Source organism: Bos grunniens, chromosome 7, assembly GCF_055505025.1.
Source record: "Bos grunniens cultivar Pamir isolate PY7600 chromosome 7, Bosgru_T2T1.0, whole genome shotgun sequence".
NCBI classification, from domain to species: Eukaryota; Metazoa; Chordata; class Mammalia; order Artiodactyla; family Bovidae; genus Bos; species Bos grunniens.
This window is the reverse complement of record NC_141171.1, coordinates 52,404,055-52,428,621: the sequence shown is the minus strand read 5'-3', so window position 1 is coordinate 52,428,621 and position 24,567 is coordinate 52,404,055. Positions and strand designations below refer to the sequence as shown.

The 24,567-nt window shown below is 42.0% G+C and overlaps 1 protein-coding gene across 20 annotated transcripts in view; it reads right to left on the bottom strand.

Annotated features, from left to right (window-relative positions):
- The window catches only part of LOC147369546 (protocadherin gamma-C4), a 185,828-nt gene that overhangs the window by 70,195 nt on the left and 91,066 nt on the right, over nucleotides 1–24,567 (bottom strand). Inside the window, exon 1 of one of the 20 annotated variants that reach the window (XM_086412083.1) lies at nucleotides 18,731–23,750. The exons of 17 other annotated variants lie outside the window; for them this stretch is intronic. In XM_086412083.1, the coding sequence (XP_086268209.1) occupies nucleotides 18,731–21,142 (2,412 nt within the window). In that variant the 5' untranslated portion in view covers nucleotides 21,143–23,750. Of the gene's footprint in view, nucleotides 1–14,301; nucleotides 16,924–18,730; nucleotides 23,751–24,567 lie in introns of those variants that run through there. 2 more of the 20 variants (XM_086412086.1, XM_086412084.1) reach the window with 2 other exon arrangements.

Genomic DNA, 24,567 nt, shown 5'->3' with positions numbered 1-24,567 from the left:
GTGCCCTGATCATATACTCCGCCCCTACATACTCAGCATGACCTTTACAACTTGGTCCACCCTCTCTTCCAGGATATCCCTGGGGTCAGGTATGCATAAGTGCACTGCAACCACATACCACAACGCAATACTGCAGCTAAAGACTATCAAGAGTGAGATACCTGCTGAGTCACTTCAGTTGTGTCAGACTCTCTGCAACCCCACAAATGGCAGCCCACCAGGATGCCCCGTCCCTGGGATTCTCCAGGCAAGAACACTGGAGTGGGTTGCCATTTCCTTTTCCAATGCATGAAAGTGAAAAGTGAAAGTGAAGTCTCTCAGTCATGTCTGATCCTCAGCGACCCCATGGACTGCAGCTTTCCAGGCTCCTCCATCCTTGGGATTTTCCAGGCAAGAGTACTGGAGTGGGGTGCCATTGCCTTCTCCAGAGTGAGATACCTAGTATGCCAAAAATAGTCATTCACCAGGATAGGGGCAAATTCTAGAGACAAGTGCTTACCAGCTCGATGGAGAAGGAATCTATGGTAGTGTTGTCCTGGTCTAAAGCTTTCATAGCAGAGGAAATACTGTGGGAGTCACCCGGCATATACACAACACTGAGTTTGAATGAGAGCACAGGTCCCACCTTGTGCTGCTGTTAGCATGTCCAGAGCCATCCTGTTTTGAAGGACCACTTGTCTCATTGGTGTGTCTCCTCAGACAGGAGAGTTATTGCATGTCTAGTATTATTTAAGGCATGTATGTTTAGCCAGTACTTCTACCTGCTACTCTACATCAATAGAGGCATCTCCCTGCACACCCAGCAATCACACACATTTCACAGTGAGGCCACCGCTGTTGCCCAGTCTGTGAACAGATTCCCTCTGCTCCGCCTAGGGATAAAATGTAAGATGTTTAATAGGTTGCTGCTGCTGCTGCTGCTAAGTCACTTCAGTCGTGTCCGACCCTGTGAGACCCCATAGACAGCAGCCCACCAGGCTCCCCTGTCCCTGGGATTCTCCAGGCAAGAACACTGGAGTGGGGTGCCATTTCCTTCTCCAATGCATGAAAGCGAAAAGTGAAAGTGAAGTCGCTCAGTCGTGTCTGACTCCTAGCGACCCCATGGACTACAGCCTACCAGGCTCCTCCGTCCTTGGGATTTTCCAGGCTATAGTACTGGAGTGGGTTGCCATTGCCTTCTCCTGTTTAATAGGCACAGTACAGAAAATATCATGACCTTTGAGCAAAATACAAGCAGTAACAACACTGAGATAATACCAGCCCTGCCTGAGTTTTTGGTCTTGGCCTGTCCTCTCTCAGCATCCCCAGCTGTGCTGAGTACTGAAGAGGACGAATAACAAGACCACAGGTTAACACAGCAGTGCTTTTCTCCAGGAAGTATCTCTGATTAATTACCTTAGTACTCTGAGGTGGGGCCAGATAGAAGATAGATGAAATCTATAAGTTCCTTTCTTATTCTGTTGCTCACATACCCCGTGGCATATGCAAACCCAAACCACTGGGGACTTAATTGTCAGTCCCAGGGTCATTAAAGGACCCTGTGTGTAAATGTGTGTTTAACACATTAAAGGGGAACATTTAATGTGTTCCCCTTGGAGGGAGATCCTGTGGCAAGTGCAAAAAGCAAGTTATTGTCCTGACCAATGGTTGGCAATGGCCCTTCAGTGGTCAGCAGTTGAAATAAGATGGTTCAGGCAGTCATGTCCGCCATGGGGAGAGGCAGATGAAGCTTTACTTGCTTGCCAGCAGCTCACCTCTTGCTCTGCAATCCAGTTCCTAACAGGCCACAGACCACTACCAGTCCATAGCACGGGGCTTGAGGACCCCTGTTCTAAATAAATATTCCTTATGTGAAATAACAGTGATTAAGCATCAAGTTGAGACCAACAGTAATTTTTTGGACAGCACCGTGAGGCTTGTGGGATCTTAATTCCTCAGCCAGGGATGGAACCCTCACCCCTTGAAGTGGAAGCCTGGGGCCCTAACCTCTGGACTTCTAGGGAATTCCCAGAAATCAACATTATTAATGGTCATAGAACTTCTTTTGCCTTTGAGCGTATAGAAATTTCCCATATTTTCATGTGGGTAGATTATATGGGTGTATACATGTGTCAAAACTCAAAGATACAACCCTTGCATTTTACTGTATATAAATAATACTTTGATTTAAAAGGAGATTCAAGAAAATAAATTCCCCTCACCACCCTCACCTTACCTCCAGACTCACCCCCAAGAGGTTACTACTGTTAGTACCTGATTATGTTTACTTTCAAGCATTTTTCTGTATACGTGAACGTGCGTGCTGTTTGTTTCCACAACAGGGATCATTTTACAATACATACACTGTTCTGCAACTTGCTTTTCCCACTTAAAAATATCTCAGGGATGTCTTTTCAAGTCCTTGTAAATCTGCAATCTACCTCAATCTCAGTAATTTTCTTTATTTTATGATAGGAAACACATTTACATGGTTCAAAAATCAAAATAATAAAACAGAGCACATGGAACTCTACTCAATGTTCTGTGGCAGCCTGGATGGGAAGGCAGTTTGGGGAGAACGGATACATGTATATGGATGGCTGAGTCCCTTTGCTGTCCACCTGAAACTATCACAACATTGTTAATCAGCTATACTCCAATTCAAAATAAAAAGTTTAATTTTTTAAAAAACAGCATTGGTTCTCACAAAAAAAAAAGAGTAAGATTTCTGCATATCTGCATATTAAGATTTCTGATTTCTGTTAGTCAATGAAGAGAGGAATAATGGGGGAAAAATGTGTTTCAGGCAAAGAAAACAAAAAAATGCATCATTCCTGCATCAAACTGGAAAAATAATATAGTGTAGAGCATGAGGGGAAGAGTGCCTTGAAAAAGTTCAAGAGGTAGGCAGGAGTCAGCTCATGCAATAGCATGCAGTCATACACTGGGTATTTTTTCCTACAGCAAGTGGAAACCTTTTATAAAAAGATTTTAAGAACACATAATCACTTTGTTTTTACCACACACATACACAAAAAAGAGAAAGTGTTAGTCGCTCAGTAGCGTTCAACTCCTTGCAACCCCATGGATGTAGCCCACCAGGCTCCTCTGTCCATGGAATTCTCCAGGTAAGAATACTGGAGTGGGTAGCTATTTCCCTCTCCAGGGGAAATAGAGAGGGTGGGAGGAAAGTTTTGGAGGTGATAGAAATTTGTGGCATTGGTTGTGGTGATGGTTTCACTGCTGCTAAGTCGGTTCAGTCGTGTCCGACTCTGTGTGACCCCATACACGGCAGCCCACCAGGCTCCGCCGTCCCTGGGATTCTCCAGGCAAGAACACTGGAGTGGGTTGCCATTACCTTCTCCAATGCATGAAAGTGAAAAGTGAAAGTGAAGTCGCTCAGTCGTGCCCAACTCTTAGCGACCCCATGGACTGTAGCCTACCAGGCTCCTCCATCCTTGGGATTTTCCAGGCAAGAGTACTGGAGTGGGGTACCATTGCCTTCTCCGATGGTTTCACTAGAGTATACTTATCTCTAAGCTCACCAAGTTGTATATATTAAATAAGTACAACTTTTTATATCTCAATAATACCTCAATAAGTTCATTTTTAAAAATGGTGACCATATGTCCAACCACACTCAATATTGGCACCTGGATGTTTCTCAGACTCTTAAACTTAACATGCTTACAACTCAATTCTTGATTTCTCTGAAATCTACCCTTCTCTAGCCTTCCACATATCACTAAATGGTACCTTTGTGCATCCAGTTCCTTCATTCAGAAACCTGGAAATGATTCTTGTGTCCTCCTTTTCATCCTTTGTATTTATTCAGTCAACAGTATTTCATTGAGAATCTATCATGTGCCAGGTAACAAGATTAGTTCAATTAAGACTATGAAGTGAAGTGAAGTGAAGTCACATGGACTGTAGCCTATCAGGCTCCTCCGTCTATGGGATTTTCCAGGCAAGAGTGCTGGAGTGGATTGCCATTTCCTTCTCCAGGGGATCTTCCCGACCCAGGAATTGAACCCAGGTCTCCCGAATTTCGGGCAGATGCTTTACCGTCTGAGCCACCAGGGAAGCCCAATTAAGACTATAACAATAAACAAAACAGTCCCTTGGCCTTAAGGAGTTTACATCCAACCCACTCCATTATTGTCTTGTTGAATATGTTTCCTAAATATATCTCCAATCTACCCAATTTATATGTACAACCTTCTCTTGAATGCAGTCCAGCATCATTTCTTACCAGGAACAGTCTATCATCTGTTCTCCCTACTTCCATTTATAACCCTCATAAATCAATTCACCACACAGCAATCAGAGTAATCTTTTAAAAACTGAAATCATAGCACGTCTCTGCCTTTTATAAAATCTTTCAATAGCTCCTAAGTACAAGGTTACTTAAAAAGTATCTCACTCATTTTCCGTTTCTAGCCTCTGCAGCCCTTTTTAATTGCTTACCTTTTTTCTTTTTTAAAGTCCTTTACTATTCCCTCTGGCTGACAATTTCTTCTTTAATCTCCTTGTTACCCAGCTAATTTATATTCATCCTTCAGACAGCATGCTAAGAATTATTTCCTGATAGAAGACTTATTGACCCTTCAAACCAGAATAGCCTTCTATATTACAAGCTCTCTTAGCATCCTGCTTTTCTCCTTGGTGGCATATATCAGACCTCTAAAAGTTTGTATCTTAGACTGGGGGCCCATTAATGCAGAAATCATAATGGCCTTGTTATTGCTGCATCCTTGGCACCTAGGACAGTGCCTTGCATATAGTAGGCGGTTAATAAATATTTGTTACAAAAATGAATGAATGATCAATCCACTACTAGACTAAGGGCAGACACTAGTATTTTCTCTGGTTTGGGGTGGACTCTTCCAACCTATTTCTGCAGAGAAGGGGAAGGCTGAACTTATGTAGAGATGGTTTAAGCTAATACTATATTCTCTTACATTATATTCTCACACGACATGAGAATAGAGCATCTCACACCTCTTGCTTTTCAAAAGCATGTGCAATATACAAAATCAATAGTTTTTCTATAAACGAGCAATGAACAACCAGAAAATGAAACAAGAAATACATTTTACAATATCCCAAACCATCAAATGTGTAGAAATAAAGATATACAAGACCTAAAACATTGTTGATAGAACTTAAGACCTAAATAAACAGAAATATGAGATATACACTATCCACCTGGATTGCAAGTCTCAACATTGTTAAGATAACCCCTCCACCAATAGATAATAGATTCAAGGCGATCAATCCCCTTTAAAATCCCTGAGGGCTTTTCCCCTATGGAAAATGACAAGACAATTTTAATTTATGTGGACAGGCAAAGGGCTAAGAATAGTCAAAACGGCACTGAAAAAAGGAGAAAAACTTGGGAGACGTTCTTACCTGACATCAAGACTTATAAAGTTAGAATAATCAAGCCAGGGTGGTAGTGGCAAAGGCATAGACAGATCAATGACATATGATGGAGAATCTAGAAACAGACCCACATATATCGATCAAACGATTTTCGACAGGGGTGCCAAAGCAGTTCAATAGGAAAAGGGAAATCTTTTTGACAAGTGATGTTGGAAAAACTGGGTATCCGTATGGGAAAAAAGAATCTTGACCCCTACCTCACTGAATCACTGCCTCGTACCACATATGCAAAAATCTACTTTAAATAAGGTAAATAGAAGAGTTGCTGCCAAGTCGCTTCAGTCGTGTCCTACTCTGTGCGACCCCACGGACTGCAGCCTACCAGGCTTCTCTGTCCATGGGATTCTCCAGGCAAGAACACTGGAGTGGGTTGCCATTTCCTTCTCCAACGCATGAAAGTGGAAAGTGAAAGTGAAGTCACTCAGTCGTGTCTGACTCTTAGGGACCCCGTGGACTGCAGCCTACCAGGCTCCTCCGTCCATGGCATTTGCCAGGCAAGAGTACTGGAGTGGGGTGCCATTGCCTTCTCCAATAGAAGAGTCAAATATGTGCCCTTTGTTCACCAGGAATATTCACTGCCTTCTCTAACATACTGCCAGAACAATGTTAAATAAGGTAAATCCAGTATATAAAGTGACACATATTGTTGAAATGCTTGCCTTTTCTTGGTTTTCAAGCTTTAGCAAATTTTTCAGGTAAGCATCAGAATCCAGTTTGAAGATGCCAAATTATCTGATTTGTTGAATTCCTTTTAGAAACCAACAGCTAAGCAGAATTTATAATAAAATTAACATATCTTGGACAACAGAATCCACACCAACAAGGAACCCTACCGTGACTAAAAATCAGGCACACTCCAATGCATCTTCTTCTTAATATTCTCTTTCTCCTTACTTACCAGTAATCCTCCTTTCACTTTTTTCAGAGCTTCCATGTTATCCATTTTACCTATTTTCACTTTCCAAAGGTAACTATTTTCATGTGTGTGGTTGTGGTTGTTCTATTTCAGACCACAAGCTTCCAAAAAACTTGTAGTATTAATACAATTGGGAGTTTTACTTGCAAATGTTATTATATAATTCTTGAATTGTTTATAATCTGCAAGTTTGGTAAAATGGTATGCTACCATTATTTGGATCCATTTGTAAAATTACCTGGTCACAAGGAACAGTCTCGATTTGGCATTCTGCATTAGCTCCAATTCGCTTGAAGTATTTGAATCTGTCACAGTTGAGTAGGAGATATGGCCGCTGGGTCCCAGATTGGGATGTGAGATGCACACTTGGGCAATGGAGGTGCCAGGAGGGTTGTTTGCATCCACGTGGACCACGTACGAGGCCTGAGGGAAAACTGGCACGTTGTCGACACCGCTAGCCACTGTGCTGCCAGATGCTTCTTCTGGAGGAGAGTGGTGGCTTACTTCGGTTAGCAGCTGTGAGGGTACTCCAGGGTTTGCTCCCACTCTAGGGCCCCATCAATGACAAGCTTGTAGCAATTACTGGTGGAAGATTCAATTCTACAAGCACATTTTCTTGTACCAGACACGTGACCTCCCTGTTTTCTCCTGAATCTGGATTCTGTGTTTTAAAACAGAGCAGTTACTATCTGAGGGGCAGAATCTTCAGGAATTACAAGAATAGAAGTAAAAACTATCTCTGGGGGAATTCCCTCGTGGTCCAGTGGTTAGGATGCTGAGCTTTCACTGATGAGGTCGAGGGTTCAATGCCTGATTGGGGAACTAAGATCCCATAAACCATCAGCAAAAAAAATCTCCAGTACTTTGTTGTCATCATCTAGAATTTTGATTTCAACAATGCTGGGAAATCAATCCACCCTCCCCGCCCTCACACACACACCCTCATTCCTTCCTTTCAAACTATGGAATACTCTTTAATCTCTTCATATTCCAATTTATTTGAAGTTTTTATTTCTCCTCTACCATGATGAAGGCCAAACTGGATATGGGTATGCTGGGATCCACAGGCATTCCTGATCTCCACTTTTATGCCGTTGTCCAGGTCAGCAGCCCTCAGTCTCAGCACAGAGATGCCCAGGGGTATGTCTTCTTGAAGGCTGACTCTGTATAGAGTTTGGCTGAAATCGGAGGTTGGGAGGCTGTAGTTGGTGTTGACCACCAACTGGGTCAACTCAGTTGGATCCCACCAACTCAGTTGGGATCTGAGCAGTTCTGCTGCTGGTGCTCCTTGCTATCTAATGCTGTCAGGACTAAGTGATTCGACCTCTGCTTTTCTCAGGCTACTGATTTCTCTAACAAGTTCAGTCTATTCCTTTCGACTGTTGGTCTCTCACTTCCAAGACAAACACACAGTTGCCGCTAGGGTGATAATTTTGCAAAGGAACTGCTTTCAACATTAGGATCTTTTGCAGGTACTATTACAAATCTTGCTCCAGGCTGAGTCAACTAACATATTTAACACAACAGCATTCCTGCTGAACTGGGGAGTATTATCATTTATATTTTGAATATATTAATGTGAAAAACATTAAAAGAATTTTCAACTATCATTTATGATGTATGATACAAAATGTAGTGTGTGGGCATATCAGCTCCAGGTCCATCCCCACTTTCTTCACTTCAAGTGAGGTATTGTTTTTCCACATTAACCTGAAACTTCTGAGCCCATTAATTTCTGGACAACCAGCCCCAGATTTTTCACAAGGTCTGATTAGGACAGCCACCCAGAGGAAACATAATGGGATCTCCTGTTTATCTGTTTCCATGTGGGCTGATAGCAGTACTCTGGGTCTCTACTCTAGAACTGCAAACTGAAGACATCAGAGGCCAAGGTTCTGAAGAGTTGACAGCAAAGAGAAAAAGCTGTTTCTTACTGGAATCTGCAAGCTGAAAGGCAGTAGCACAGTCTTACTTGGGCAATTAAATATTCTTGGAGATTTATATTCTTGATGACTCCAGCATATGCAGTCGAAGTGATGACTTCATTTCTTCTTGTCATTTAAAAATATTATTAGGTTGAGTCTTTCTTTTTATTTATTTTTTAATGTTTTTCCTCTTTATTTTTTGGTGGGGGAAAAGACTTTACTTTTTTCATATACACAGTCTCAGGATGAACTACTGGCTGGATCTTCAGTTGTAAACATATAGAAAACTTCTAGGAAGTTTCACAATATAGAAATCTTATGGATTGTGGCATCTATTTTAAAATTTTAATTAATCTCCAATTCCTTAGAGTTATATAGATAGATCAGAGAGTTGGCTCTTTTTAGGAGTTTGATGTAGAAGGAAAGCACAAGTAAAATGGGTTTTGCATTATGATTTTCTCCCAGGATACTACCTTCTAATTACTGAATTCAAGCCTTTTATTATTTAGAATGTATACAAACTACCGTGTGAAATTTTTCAGAGAACTAAAGATGAACTAAGAAATTACACTTGTTCTCAATGATTATTAACATATTAGATCTTTTCATGGCTTCTCTTGGAGAAATTGTGGAAATACTGATTTCTTTTTACATATAGATAAACCACAGACTGGTTCCAAATAGGAAAAGGAGTACATCAAGGCTGTATATAGTCATCCTGCTTATTTAACTTATATGCAGAGTACATCATGAGAAATGCTGGGCTGGAAGAAGCACAAGCTGGAATCAAGACTGCCAGGAGAAATATCAATAACCTCAGATATGCAGATGACACCACCCTTATGGCAGAAAGTGAAGAGGAACTAAAAAGCCTCTTGATGAAAGTGAAAGTGGAGAGTGAATAAGTTGGCTTAAAGCTCAACATTCAGAAAACGAAGATCATGGCATCTGGTCCCATCATTTCATGGGAAATAGATGGGGAAACAGTGGAAACAGTGTCAGACTTTACTTTGGGGGGCTCCAAAATCTCTGCAAATGGTGACTGCAGCCATGAAATTAAAAGATGCTTACTCCTTGGAAGGAAAGTTATGACCAACCTAGATAGCATATTCAAAAGCAGAGACATTGCTTTGCCAACAAAGGTCTGTCTAGTCAAGGCTATCATTTTTCCAGTAGTCATGTATGGATGTGAGAGTTGGACTGTGAAGAAAGCTGAGCACCAAAGAATTGATGCTTTTGAACTGTGGTGTTGGAGAAGACACTTGAGAGTCCCTTGGACTGCAAGGAGATCCAACCAGTCCATTCCAAAGGAGATCAGCCCTGGGTGTTTTCTGGAAGGAATGATGCTAAAGCTGAAACTCTAGTACTTTGGCCACCTCATTCGAAGAGCTGATTCATTGGAAAAGACTCTGATGCTGGGAGGGATTGGGGGCAGGAGGAGAAGGGGACGATAGAGGATGAGATGGCTGGATGGCATCACTGACTTGATGGACGTGAGTTTGAGTGAACTCTGGGAGCTGGTGATGGACAGGGAGGCCTGGTGTGCTACAATTCATGTGGTCGCAAAGAGTCAGACACGACTGAGCTACTGAACTGAACTGAAATTATTTTACCTGCTCTATGGTCCATCTGATGGCAATTTCATCACATTTTCCTGAGCCAGAGATCTTCTAATTTGGTATCCAGAAATCTTATCCTCTCTCAAAGATTTTTTTCAGTTATCTTTGCCATTGGCTATTTTTTTCCTATCAGTGATTTTTAAACGTGTCCTGAAGAGTGTGCTGTATTATTGATAAATTTTCATTAGGTATGGTTTCCTAAAAATGAGTGTAAAAACTCTAAGTGTAATATTAGAGTGTAAATCTGTCTCTTTCCTAAAATACACAGTCATTAGTTTGATCAACATCCTTTCACAATTATGTGACTGCTTAAAATTTTTTTTAAATAGCTTTATTGGGATATATAATTGATATATGAAGAGTGGCACATATTTAACATGAAGGCATTTACTTTTTTGAACTTGATATCTTGCATGAGGAAAAAAGCAGATTTTTCACCTTGGAAGAGAAGTTATGACCAACCTAGATAACATATTCAAAAGCAGAGACATTGCTTTGCCAACAAAGGTCTGTCTAGTCAAGGCTATGGTTTTCCAGTGGTCAGGTATGGATGCGAGAATTGGACTGTGAAGAAAGCTGAGCACCAAAGAATTGATGCTTTTGAACTGTGGTGTTGGAGAAGACTCTTGAGAGTCCCTTGGACTGCAAGGAGATCCAACCAGTCCATTCTAAAGGAGATCAGCCCTGGGTGTTTTCTGGAAGGAATGATGCTAAAGCTGAAACTCCAGTACTTTGGCCACCTCATGGGAAGAGTTGACTCATTGGAAAAGACTCTGATGCTGGGAGGGATTGGGGGCAGGAGGAGAAGGGGACAACAGAGGATGAGATGGCTGGATGGCATCACCGACTCGATGGACATGAGTTTGAGTGAACTCTGGGAGATGGTGATGGACAGGGAGGCCTGGTGTGCTGTGATTCATGTGGTCGCAAAGAGTCGGACACGACTGAGCAACCGAACTGAACTGCACTGAATCAATTTATGATCACAGTTATACTCTGTTAAGTGTAACTGAGGAATCTGTATTACAATATACTCATTTATCATTAGTCTTTTAATACCATTTAAAATAATCTATGAGTTGAGTAGTCTCAACAAGTTGTACAGACTCAGCAAGGATCCTAGGCCACTGCTGCTTTAAGGAAGATAATATCTCTTACAGAATGGAAGTCAAGGAAGAATGTCTGCTGACAGATTACAGTCCAATTTTAGGTGCTGTAAAATAGTGGAACTACAACTTTAAAGTGGTAGTTGAATACTTTGATTAACTTAATAGATTAAGTGAATGCATATCCACCTTTCATATAACACAGAGAAAGATAAAAGGTCTTTACATAATTTCATTACTGAAACCAGAAGAAACATAAACATCCAAACCTACTGCCCAATTACTCTAAAAAACCAATCAACAAATCTCCCAATTATCTATCAATCTGAAATTATCAACAAATAACCTAAAGCTAAGATTGATATTTTGTGCAGCTATTAACTTAAATTCTCAGGTGGCCAAAACCAAATAACTCCAACTCTCAGGTTTCAGTGATCCATTTTGCACTTAAATCATCCTGGCAATTCTACTGGAGTAAATGGTCCTTAGATAAGATCCTTGTTTAAGCAAAACCATGGTTCAGACAGAGCAAACTTCACACTCATAAAATTGTCCCATCAAAAACAATCCTCCCTCTATCTTTTACAACTTGAAACAGGGTCTTCTCAAATGTACCTAAGCGCTGAAGATTTTTATAGCAGCTTTCATAAACTTCTTAGAAAAGTTTTACTTCCACTCAAGGGTCATCCCATTGTATTATCTGGAGATGCACACAAGTTATTACTTTTCCCAACAGAACATTAAGTGTTGTGATAATGAAAGCACAACTTATTTTTCTATTGACAATGTTTTAAAGAAAGTGGGGCATTTCCTGTTCATTAAGTACATATTATGAACTAGATGGTTTATATTATATGTTATCACTAGTCTTCACCACAGTCTTTCAGATTCCATATTACAATTCTTATTTTGCTGAACCTGAAAGCAATTAAATAATGTTAAAGATCACACACACTTCATTATACAGCTGCTGTTTATCACACTACGTCTTAGTGTACCGATATTAGGTAATATCCAGAGCACATAAATTTGTCCATTCATTCACTCAACAAGTATTTAATGAAACCAATTTAGCTTATACTGGAAGCATAATTGAGATCACTGATACTTGAGATACAGCCTAAAGGTCATCACTAATCATTACCCTAGCTCTTAATGGTTTGTCCCTAAATGAGGTTATGTGAATAGAGATAAACATAATTGGACTATATTACATCTTTAATTGAATCAAGGGACACATGAAACTGGCCACCTGATAAACATTTTGATAGCTTTTACAAAACAATAGAAGTTATGCTTGCCTCTGTTTTCCCTGATATTATTTAGAAAGGTCTACTTACTAAATTCCATTTGGGGGGCTTCCCTGGTGGTCCAGTTGCTGGGACTATGTGCACTCAATCCAGGGGGCCCAGGTTCAAATCCTAGTCAGGGAACTAGATCCCACATGAAGCAATTAAGAGTTCTGATGCCATGACACCACCAAAAGAGCCTGCATGCTGCAACTAAAGATCCCATATGCTGCAAAGAAAATTGAAGGTTCTGTGTGCCACAAAAAGACCTGACACAGCCAAATAAGTAAATACATACTTTAAAAAATTATTTTTAAAAATTCCATCTGGAACTTAATGTCAATACAAACTGCTATTTTCAATAAGCTCAAAAACTTCATTAAAAAAATCTGACAGGTAGACCCATGCTATGCTTCCTTTTATTGTCTTGGTTAAGAACCATAAAGTGACATGTAAATTTCAGTAGCAACAATGGTCTCATTTTAGGGCAATTTGATTATCTTTCATTCCCCAAATGGTTTTCAATCTCTTTTATAAGCCTAGGTTTTAATTAACTATTATATTTTTGAAAATAGAAAGGAAACAAGTCAGGAGAAAATAATTAGGATGCAATACTTTCCTACCCCTTTATAAGAATTCACCAAAAGAAACCAGGCTTCTCATAGGTTCCAGCAATGCTTTCCCAAGAGTAGTATATTTAGCATTTGATTTCTGTTTGACATTCTACAATAAGCATAAAGATACAAGAAAACAGAATTTGTACATTTTCAAGAAAATTTTCCATGTATGTGAGAATTATGGGAAATTTTACACTTGAAGAGAGAATTGCTATAAATTTACCACGATATCAAAAATGTGCTCAAAACACAATTTGTCAACTCTGAATATTTCACAGAAACATCATTAAGATCATCCATGTAGATAAAACAGGCAAAAGAAATATCTAACCTGGGAACACATACAGACTTGTATTCCTAAAATTTATAATAGGGATTAAAAAAATAATCTCTTCAGTTTTTCCTCATGACAACACTTACACTGTGTATATTTCAATGAGAAAGTTTTAAATGCATAAGAATAAACTCATGATATTTGGGATTTTGTGAATAATTTGAAACCATGAAATGACTTAGGATTCTGAGAAAGTATAATGTATACATCTCTAATGACCAGAAAGAATCACTGCACTTTAAAAGAAACTAAATGCAATTTACGAAATTGTTAAACAATTTTGTGTGTAGTTAGAAGTCCCTCTCGGAGAAGGCAATGGCACCCCACTCCAGTACTCTTGACTGGAAAATCCCATGGATGGAGGAGCCTGGTAGGCTGCAGTCCATGGGGTCGCTAAGAGTCGGACAGGGCTGAGCGACTTCCCTTTCACTTTTCACTTTCATGCATTGGAGAAGGAAATGGCAACCCACTCCAGTGTTCTTGCCTGGAGAATCCCAGGGACAGAGGAGCCTGGTAGGAGGCCGTCTATGGGGTCGCACAGAGTTGGACACTGAAGCGACTTAGCAGCAGCAGCAGCAGCAGCAGAAGTCGCTCTATTTATAAAACTTTACATAAAATATCATTTATAGACTTTTCATTGAATGAGATTTATCCTCTCTAGAAGAATCTGTGTTCTTAACACATAAACTGTCATCGGATGTTCAACATAAAACTGTTGCATGGCCAATGAAAAATTAAAACAGCAATGAAAACCAGGAAGAGTTGGTAACTCATAAGAATTGGTACAGTAAATTAGAAAATTACTTAAAATTAGAAAAATAATATAGAGTATTAAAAAGTACTTCATAAAGTAGATATAAAATTTAATATATGAATATACAATATATATTTTAAATTGTTATAAATAAGGTGTGAGGGAGGGCCTGAAGGAAGACCGCCGGGTTGTCATCGGTGTCTGCAATGTTCATATAAATTTCTTGGGGTCTGTTTAATAGATTCCGAATAAATATTAATCACCCATAAGAAGAGGTATCTTGCTCAAAGCTAAGAGAATGCTTGATATGCACTCACCTGAATTAATGCACCATTATCTTTAGAAAACACGGAATCGCCTGAGAGCAAGAGAGGCTCGCTTTTCTCACAGCTCTCTTGACTGATGAGCGTGTCCGCGTAGTTCGGCTGCGGGAAGATCACGTGACTCCCCCGAGAGTCCGCGGTGAGCGAGACCTCGTGCGAATAGGTCTGCAGGAAAGCCCGCACCCCGTCCACGCCCACAAACTGAGACGCCGGCACGCCAGCCAACCCGCTGCCCGAAGCCTGGAACAGACGCGACATGTGCCAGCGCCGCAATCTGAGCGCCAGTAGCACAAAGACAAAGGCGAGGAAGACACAGGAGACCGCGGCCACCGCCACCACCAGATAGAGTGTGAAGCCTGAGTCGTCGAAGCTGGCTGGAGACTCCAGGCTGCCTAGATCAGCCAGGACATCTGGGATGCTGTCAGCCACAGCCACCGTGAGCGTGACGGTGGCCGAGAGAGGGGGCTGGCCGTGGTCCTGGACCGCCACCACCAGGCTCTGCTTGAGCGCGTCTCTGTCCAGCAGGGCCCGCGCTGTGCGCACCTCGCCCGTGTGCAGCCCCACTGAGAAGAGCCCTGGCTCACTGGCCTTGAGCAGGCGGTAGGACAGCCAGGCGTTCTGTCCTGAGTCTCTGTCCACTGCCACCACCTTGGTGACCAGGTAGCCGGGCTCTGCGGAGCGGGGTGCTAGCTCCACGCCTGTGGAGCCATCGGTAGGTACGACGGGGAAGAGGATCTCTGGCGAGTTGTCGTTCTGGTCCAGCACGAACAGGCTCAGAGAAACGTTGCTGCTGAGTGGAAGGTCCCCGCTGTCATGTGCTATCACTTGTAGCTCTAAGTCTCGGAATTGTTCATAGTCGAAGGAGCGGAGCGCATACAGGACACCAGTGTCTGAGTTTATGGAGACGTAGGAGGACAAGGGAGCTCCCTGGAGGGTGTCCTCCACCAAGGAGTAAGTGACTTGGGCATTCTCTCCATAGTCGGGGTCATAGGCGGTCACAGAGATGATGGAAGCTCCTCTGGGGTTGTTTTCTAGGATATATGCCGAGTAGGAGGCTTGAGAGAAGGCAGGGGCGTTGTCGTTGATGTCTGCCACGTTCAAGGTGATGTGAGTTTCCCTGGACAGGGGCGGGCTTCCTCGATCAGTGGCCATCACGGTGATATTGTAGCTAGGAACCAGTTCTCGGTCTAGGAGTGTGTCTGTCATTAAACTATAATAATTTCCATAAGACTTTTCTAATTTAAAGGGCAGATTCCTTTGGACGAAACAGGTTACTCGTCCATTTTCCCCAGAGTCTTGATCATTTATATTTAAAAGGGCAATTAACGTCCCTCTGGGAGAGTTTTCCGGAATGGAGCTGGAGAGAGAGGTGACTACTACTTCAGGGGCGTTGTCATTCACATCCAAAACTGTGATCAGGACTTTGGCTCGTGCAGAATATCCTGCGTTATCCGTTGCTTGCACTTCCATCTCGTAGAATCCTGATTCCTCGTAGTTCAACTCCCCTATTGTTGAAATTGTCCCTAAATTACAATCTAGCTCGAAAAGTTGGGCCGCTTTGTTGTCCACATACCGGAAGGAATACATCACTTCCGCATTGGATCCTTCATCAGGGTCGGTGGCATTTACCAGAAGCAGTTTAGTGCCCACGGCCACATTCTCCGGAACGCTCACACGGTACTCGGATTGAGCAAACGCTGGTGCGTTGTCGTTCGCATCAAGGACCATCACACGGATGCGCGCAGTGCCAGTGCGGACTGGATCGCCCCCGTCCGAGGCCGTGAGAACCAGGCGGTGAACGGCCTTTTCCTCGCGGTCCAGGGCGCGCTCCAGCACTAATTCCGGGTACTTATTACCATCTGCTCCGCTTTGCACGTCAAGGGAGAAGTGAGTATCACTACTGAGATCGTAGCTCTGGAGTGAATTCTTCCCTATATCCGGATCCCAAGCGTGGGGAAGGGGGAACCTCATCCCTTTAGCTGCGTATTCACTCATTTTTATTTCTAATTCACCTTCCTGGAAATATGGGGCGTTATCATTAATGTCCCTCACTTCTACCACTACCCCGTATATTTTCACTTGATCCTCCATCAGAATCTCCAGATTTAGTTGACACTTAACGGCCCCCATACAGAGCTCCTCCCGGTCTATCCTGCCCGCTGTGACCAAGCTGCCGCTCCGCGGATTCAGATCGAAAAGTTGTGTCCTACCTCTGGAGACGATGCGGACTCCGCGCTCCTCCAGTTCCTGAGGCTCCAACCCCAGATCCTTGGCGATGTTCCCCACCCTAGAGCCTTTCTCCAGCTCCTCGGGAACTGAATAATAGATTTGTGTGCCTCCAGTTTCCCACAGAACCCCCAGGAGAACTACCAGCAAGACTAGCTTTTTGCAGTCCCCGTGCATTCGCGCAGGAATCATTGTTACCTTCCTTGAGTATTAACTTCCAGTTCTTCCCTTGATCACCGAAGTCCGGATCAGCTCATTCGTCCTTAAAATCTACAGTTTGGGGACCCGAGCTCTTCTGCTCAGTTTCCTCACAGTCCGAGAGATGGTTAATTTTTTTCTGTGCTTTGTGCTTCACGCGCGTGCACGGCTGGCAGGATCTCTCTCTGCTCTTCTCTCCCTGGTTGGTGAACAGCGGCACTCAGAGTCCTAACCAATTACTGCACAGTCTTAAAGTCCGGGAAACCATTTTGGTTTCTAGACCTTAAATAGCTCCACCTACTGTTCTTCAAATAGGGATGAAAGTGGACCCAACTAAAACTACTGTATTCATCTTATTTGGAATTTCAGTGAACTTCTTTTTATTTCCCTAAACTTCTCATAAACAGCCACCTTCCTGAGATTATTTTCTGTACCTGTATGTATATTCTGATTTTTCTGATGAGCTTTTACATGAAGTTTCTATACACAGTAAATTTAACCATGTAATTTTAGTACACCAGCTTTGGTATCACCCCCAGCACACATACATACCTATTATGGGAATCTCGTAAGGCGTTTCATGTTTTGAGAAAATATATAACAATAATTTAAAAATTCTCCCTCAACTAAAATCTGAGGCAAAATTTTTCGGTAGATTCTTAAATTTGCCTAAATGGAAGAACTACTTTAACAGGTTGACATTTAGCATTTAAAAATCAAATTTTTACAATAATATGGCAACCTAAAAATAAGAAATGTGATTGTACACGTTATCAGAATCACACTTGACAGGAAATCAAGTGAAGAAGACACACATTTTTAGAACAAAATAGAAGCATTACAGAGACACTGGTTCAAGATGGCAGAGTAGAAAGACATGTGCTCACCAACTTCAAGAGTGCCAAAAATCACAACAAATTGCTAAGCAACCATGGACAGAAAGGTGCAGAACCCACCAAAAAAGATACCCCACATCCAAAGTCAAAGGAGAAGCTGCAATGAGATGGTAGGAGGGGCACAATCACAATAAAATAAAAAAAGAAAGCATTCCAACTAGCATTTGCTGAGGATATGGGTAGGACTCTACTAATATATTTCAAAAGAATGTTTAGGATCAACATCCTGTGATAAACCACATCGGAAAAGAATTTGAAAAAAGAATATGTATATATGAATCACTGCTGTACATAAGAAACTAACACAACACTGTAAATCAACTATACTTCAGTTAAAAAAGAGAATGTCTAGGAAAATTAGAAACCAAAATATTATAAACTCACCTTTTTCTGGGAAACACCAAATTCCAGTTACTGACACTTACTGGTAATATATTTGGAAGCCCACCAAAATATAGGGGAAAAATCTATTGTGCTTTCACATATGTAAAGGTTTATATTATGAGGATAAGCATAAGTGGCAGGTATACCATAAATAACATCTTTAACACTTCAATGAAATCAACAGGTAGCTCTGAGAAAAGGTAGGACATAAAATTTATCTGTTCAATGGTACTCAAAGAATCCCTAGCAAATGTACCTAAATATTATGTAGTCATTATTATGTCCTTAATTTTAATGTTTGTATGCATTCCCCTCTCACTTTGTAGTTAAAAGAGTAAAGAAAAAAAAAAGAGTAAAGAAAAGCCTTACATGCTAAGATATTGATGTTCTAAAAAGGAGAAACACTCACAGGAAAAACAATTATGCTTCCATTAAAAATATTTGAATGGCAGCAGCATTGTAGTATCCACATCTCACAGTAAGGGAGATTTTGTGGGGGGATAATAGAATAACTCATGAAATTGTCAAAATATTTAAAATACTTGAGGGTTAATAATAAGAGTTGCTGATCTACCCAGAAAGAAACAGAAAAGACAGAGTGGGCAAACAAAAGTGAAGTGATAGTAGATATACTCTGTTTAAGGTTTTTTCTTTTTTAAATATTGGTTTCAAAATAATCCAAACCCATATGCAGATGAAAGGCATTCATTAAAACTCACTTGAACAGAGGCAACAGAGTTACAGCTTAACTTGTTATTCTCCTCAGTGACACTTACTACCAAAGAAGCTTCATTGGAAAGATCTTGTGGGGATACCACTTTTGGTGTCAAGGTGAGAAAGTCGAACCTTGTTTTCTGAGAATCCGCAACGCACAGATTGTAGGAATAAGGCAAAGTCCCCTCACTGTAGTTGGGGAGAACCTCAGGTTCAGTCTTAGAACAGAGATCAGGCTGAAAACAGCCCCAGGTGGTCAGGCTAGAGGAGCGCCGAAAGCTCAGGACGATGGCCAGAATCACCACAAGGAGGAAGAGCACCGAGATCAAGGCCAAGGCCACCACCAGGTAAAACTGCAGCTCGGCCTGGGGGTCAGACGGTGCGGGCCGGTCACTGAGGTCCGGCAGCGCCTCCTGCAGGCTGTCGGCGAAAACCAGGAGCAGCGTGGCGGTGGCCGAGAGGGGCGGCTGTCCCCCATCGCGCACAGCGACCAGCAGGCGCTGGCGGGCCGCGTCCCTGTCGCCCAAGGCCCGCGCCGTGCGCACCTCGCCCGTGCGCAGCCCCACGCTGAACAGTCCGGGCTCGCTGGCCTGCAGCACGTGGTAGGACAGCCAGGCGTTGTGTCCAGAGTCTGCGTCCACCGCCACCACCTTGGTGACTAGGTAGCCGGGCTGAGCGGCGCGGGGCACCGTGTCGAAGAGCGCCGAGCCGTCGGGCCCCAGCGCCGGGTACAGCACCCTGGGTGCGTTGTCGTTGCGGTCGCCCACCAGCACGCGCAGGCTCACGTTGGCGCTGAGCGCGGGCGAGCCGTGGTCCCGGGCCTGCAGCGTCAGCTCGAAGGCGCGCAGCTGCTCGTGGTCGAAGGCGCGCTGCGCGAACACCACGCCGCTCTGCGGGTTCACGGACAGGTAAGACGACAGCGGTCGTGGCTCCAGGTCGCTGGCCACGATGGAGTAGGAGACACGGCCATTGGGTCCCAGGTCTGGGTCGGAGGCGCTGACTTGCGCAATGGAGGCGCCGGGTGGATTGTTCTCTGCCACGTGGACCACGTAGGAGGCCTGGTGGAAAACTGGAGCGTTGTCATTGACATCGGTGATTCGTAGAGTGACGCTTCTGCTGGAGGAGAGGGGCGGCTTGCCCCTGTCTGTGGCTGCGATGGTGACATTGTACTCCGGGGTCTGCTCCCGGTCCAGGGCGCCATCTGTCACAAGCTTGTAGTAATTATTGGCGGAAGATTCAATTCGAAAAGGAACTTTTTCTTTTATGAGACATGTGACCTCCCCATTTTCTCCCAAATCTTTATCATGCGTTTTGAACAGAGCAATCACAGTTCCAGGTTCTGCATCCTCGGTTATGGAACTAGACACGGAAGTGAAAACCACCTCTGGGGCATTGTCGTTCTCATCTACAACGTCCAATATAATTTTACACTCACCGGTCATGCCTCCACCGTCCTTGGCTTCTATGCTTATGATATAACTGCTACTGATTTCAAAATCTATAGGACCGTTGGATTTAATTTCTCCACTTTGATGATCCAGCACAAACATGTTTCCAATACCTCGCAGTGTTTTGAAGGAGTAGGTGATTTCTGCATTGATGCCCTCATCCTGGTCAGTGGCCTTCACCTTTAGCACAAAAGTGCCTGGGGGTGAGTTCTCACGCAGGCTAACTTTGTACACATCCTGACTGAACACTGGGGGGTTATCATTGGCATCAGTGACCTTGACCCTGATTTGAGTGGTGCCAGTTTGGACGGGATCACCGCCATCCACGGCTGTCAAGATCAGGAGGTGGGAACGCTGTTGCTCCCTGTCCAGGGGCTTCTCCAGCACTAATTCTGGGGCATTCTTGCCTTCAGCATTATACTCAACCATGAGAGAGAAATGCTCATTATAGCTCAGTTGGTAACTCTGAAGAGAGTTAGGCCCTACATCTGCATCGATAGCTGACTCCAGACCAAACCGAGTTCCTGGAATTGCAAACTCGTTGATTTGTATAACGATGTTATTTTGGGGGAAATGAGGTGGATTGTCATTTATATCTTCTATCATCACGTTTATGTGAAAAACATTTATAGGATTCTCTGCTACAATTTCCAAGGGTACAACACACAAAGGGTTTTGGGGACAGAGCGACTCCCGATCTATTCTGTCACTCACAAGTAAGTTCCCATTCTCCGTGTTTACAGTAAAGTATAGTTTCTCAGAACTAACTCTGAGGTTGCGGGTCAATAAATCCTGTACATGCAGCCCCAGGTCCTCGGCCAGATTCCCCACCACGGAGCCTCTGGTCGTTTCTTCTGGAATAGAATAGCGGATCTGTTCGGAAAGCGCCCCGCAGAACAAAGGCAGCAAGAAAGGAAAGAGTACTTGCCGCCGCCGGGTACTGCTTCTCTGCTTCGCCCTATTTCCCATTCTTCTCTGCGATGCTGCAGCCTCCGATGTGAAGAGATGGTTTGCAAATTGCGTTTAAAATATTTACATCGACCACATAGAAAACTCAACGCTCCCAGTTTGAAGACAACCTAATCGGTATTCCGGAATCAGATTTGCGGAGTAGCAAGCCTGAGAACTGGCTACTCTTCCTTCGGACTTGATTGTGTGACTGCGCAAGAAATCACTCGGGTAGACACGGAAAGCTAGTTCTTGCAGCGCATTGGCCAACAGCGGCGCTCGGAGTCTATTTAGCAAACTGCAGTCCGAAGCCTTGTAAATAATGGGATTCAGTATTCCAGCAGATATGTTGAACTGATTTATGGTGAATGAGGCAGTTTAGGAGTTTTGGATAGGTCTATTCTCCAGTGTTTATAACCAAACAGGGCTCCTTAGAGGTGAGATCCTATAGAAGAGCCATTAATCCAATAATGAGGAAAGTTTGTCTTTTTCTAATCAGAGGAAATGCACATATTGGAAGAACAAAAGTAGTCTTCTCTCCACGAAGACCACGTGGAAAAACAGCCCCACCAAGTGGTTTGGGGAAATTTTGACAGCTGTGAAATGATACCCAGTATTATCTTCAATCTGATATGCATATGAGTTTCCTCCTTTCATCAGAGAAGGTGAGATCGGAGCTGTATAGGGCATTACTCAGGATAAGAATAGCCAATACCATAAAGTCTTCCTTGTTACTTATCAAAGACATTTACAAAAAGAATTATGAAGTGTTTTACACTTTCATCATAAATATAAAAGGGTACCCTAGTAGGTTACTATAGGAATTTAATGACATGAAATGTGAGCGTTCTAGTTTTATCCTTTTATTTAACTGTACCTTAAGTTGCATCTCAACAGAACTTTATCTATCTCTAATCAAAATAACCTTCTTAATCTCAAGTGTCAAAACCAGCCTTTCCATTTTGTTCTCTAAGATCTTGGTTGCCAACTCCTAACTAGTTCAGATTATGTTTTTTAAAAATACGGAACAACCTCCCTCTCCCAGCAAAAGCCTCATATTCCTTTTATTCAACTAGTTTCCATTCAAGTAAAATGCCTTAAATCTTTTTCCTCAGTTTGGAATCTCATAAGCATAAATTCTATCCTGATGATGCTCAAAACACTCAACGTTTTTCTTGACTTCAAGACAAATTTAGGCAGCTGTTGCAGGACTTCCCTTTCCTTACAGCTGAAATTCTTTTTGCTCAAACATTAGATACTCAATTTATAGTTAATCATAGTAAGGTCAGTTCTGAAATGAGAAGGGATATCTTAAAAGGAAAGGTGAATATGCAAGTAATCTGGGCAAAATATCTAGAAGTGCTGTGAGAGTGTTGAGCTGAATTGTTGACTATGGAGATGATTCCTGAGACCAATACCCTAGAAAAGTTTTCTTTCTTCCCTTAACTTTCCTAGGCATTGCTTCAGATAACACACTATTAGGTAACTATTAGGTTCAATAACAAGGTGGTTCTGAACATAAGAACTGATTATGAAAAAAAAAAAGTGAAAGTATGAATCATTCAGTTGTGTCTGGCTCTTTGTGACCCCATGGATTGTAGCCCACCAGGATCCTCTGTCCATGGAATTCTCCAGGCAAGAATACTGGAGTGGGTAGCCATTCCCTTCTCCAGGAGATCTTCCCCAGTCAGAGATCAAACCCAGGTCTTCTTCATTGTAGGCAAATTCTTTACCATCTAAGCCATCATGGAAGCCCCAAGAATTGAGTATACTACTATTTAATATAAAAATGAGTTTACATGAAAGTAACACAATGTTGTAAATCAACTATACTTCAATTTAAAAAATGAGTTTACACACAGATATAGAGAATAGACTTGTCATTGCCAAGGGGGAGAAGGGGTGAAGGAGGGAAGGATTGAGAGTTTGGGATTAGCAGATGCAAACTATTAAAAGGATGGATGAACAACAAGGCCTACTGTATAGCACAAGGAACTATATTCAACATCCTGTGATAAACCATAATGAGAAAAAAGCATATGTATATAGTGAAGGTTGCTCAGCTGTGTCCGACTCTCTGACAGCCCATGTAATATACAGTCCAAGGAATTCTCTAGGCCAGAATACTGGGGTGGGTAGCCTTTCCCTTCTCCAGAGGATCTTCCTGACCCAGTAATCTAACTAGGGTCTCCTGCATTGCAGGCGGATTCTTTACCAGCTGAGCCACAAGGGAAGTCCAAGAATACTGAAGTGGATAGCTTATCCCTTCTCCAGAGGATCTTCCTGACCCAGGAATCTAACTGGGGTCTTCTGCATTGCAGGTGGATTCTTTATCAACTGAGCTATGAGGGAAGCCCATGTGTGTGTGTGTGTGTGTGTGTGTGTGTGTGTGTATTCCATAGAATGGAATCAGTCTTTCTATGCAGCACAAATTAACACTGTAAATCAACCATACTTCAATAAAATGCTTTAAAGTGAGTTTGCAAAGGAAATAAAGATGAGTCCAAGACTCCTAAGCATACTGAAAACAAACAAAATATCCAGAGGAATACCAGCTAAATCAATCTCATGAAGTCTAAATACCCACTCCATCTCTTATATTCACAAAATATTCCATATGAATAAATCTAAAAAATGTAAACATGTTTAGCAGATTTGAAAATAACTTTTTGAGAAGCACTGGATCAAAATTAAAAATTATTTCTATAGGAGAATTTACTACATTAAAAAATTCTTCAACAATACACAGACACTAAAGTTCAAGTAAAAGAATAAAAGGAAATAATACCAGTTCTACAATTCAACTACTTCTTCAGAACAATCTAGTGACTTCACTGTATAAATAGAAAAGATGTCTAGAACTTAAGATGAAAAATATGTTCTACATTTTCTCTCCCAAGAGAGCCTCATATTTAAAAGGGAGTCAGTATGTCTTACTTTAATGAGGCAAAGAAATGAGATAAGGTTGAAATAATCAACAGAAGCTAAACATTACTAATCACCAAAAGTCAAAAGAGAACTGTTTTGTGCTCAGAAAAAAAAGCTTCTGTGTGTAAAAGTGTATATGTGTGAGTATGTGTGTATATGTATTATAGATGAAGAAAAAGAGCTAGAGTAAGTATGCTGTTGAGTCAACATGAGTATTAGAAGTAAAACAAATAATGGTAGAATATAAGTATAAATCTGTGGAGGCAATACAAAGCTGAAATGAAATAAATAAAAATGTTTATGAATCATTAACTTGAACACAACCAGTTTACATTGATAGCCAAACACTGATGATAGAAAAATATTACTAAAATTCAATTTAAAACCAATGATAACAGAACTGGACCTCTGAAATTCAAACAAAGAAACAAAAGAACCTGCCAGGACCAAAAGAAGAAAAAAACTTTCACAAAACCTTCCTGGAAAATGATGATAACCTGATGAAAGGTAAAGTACAG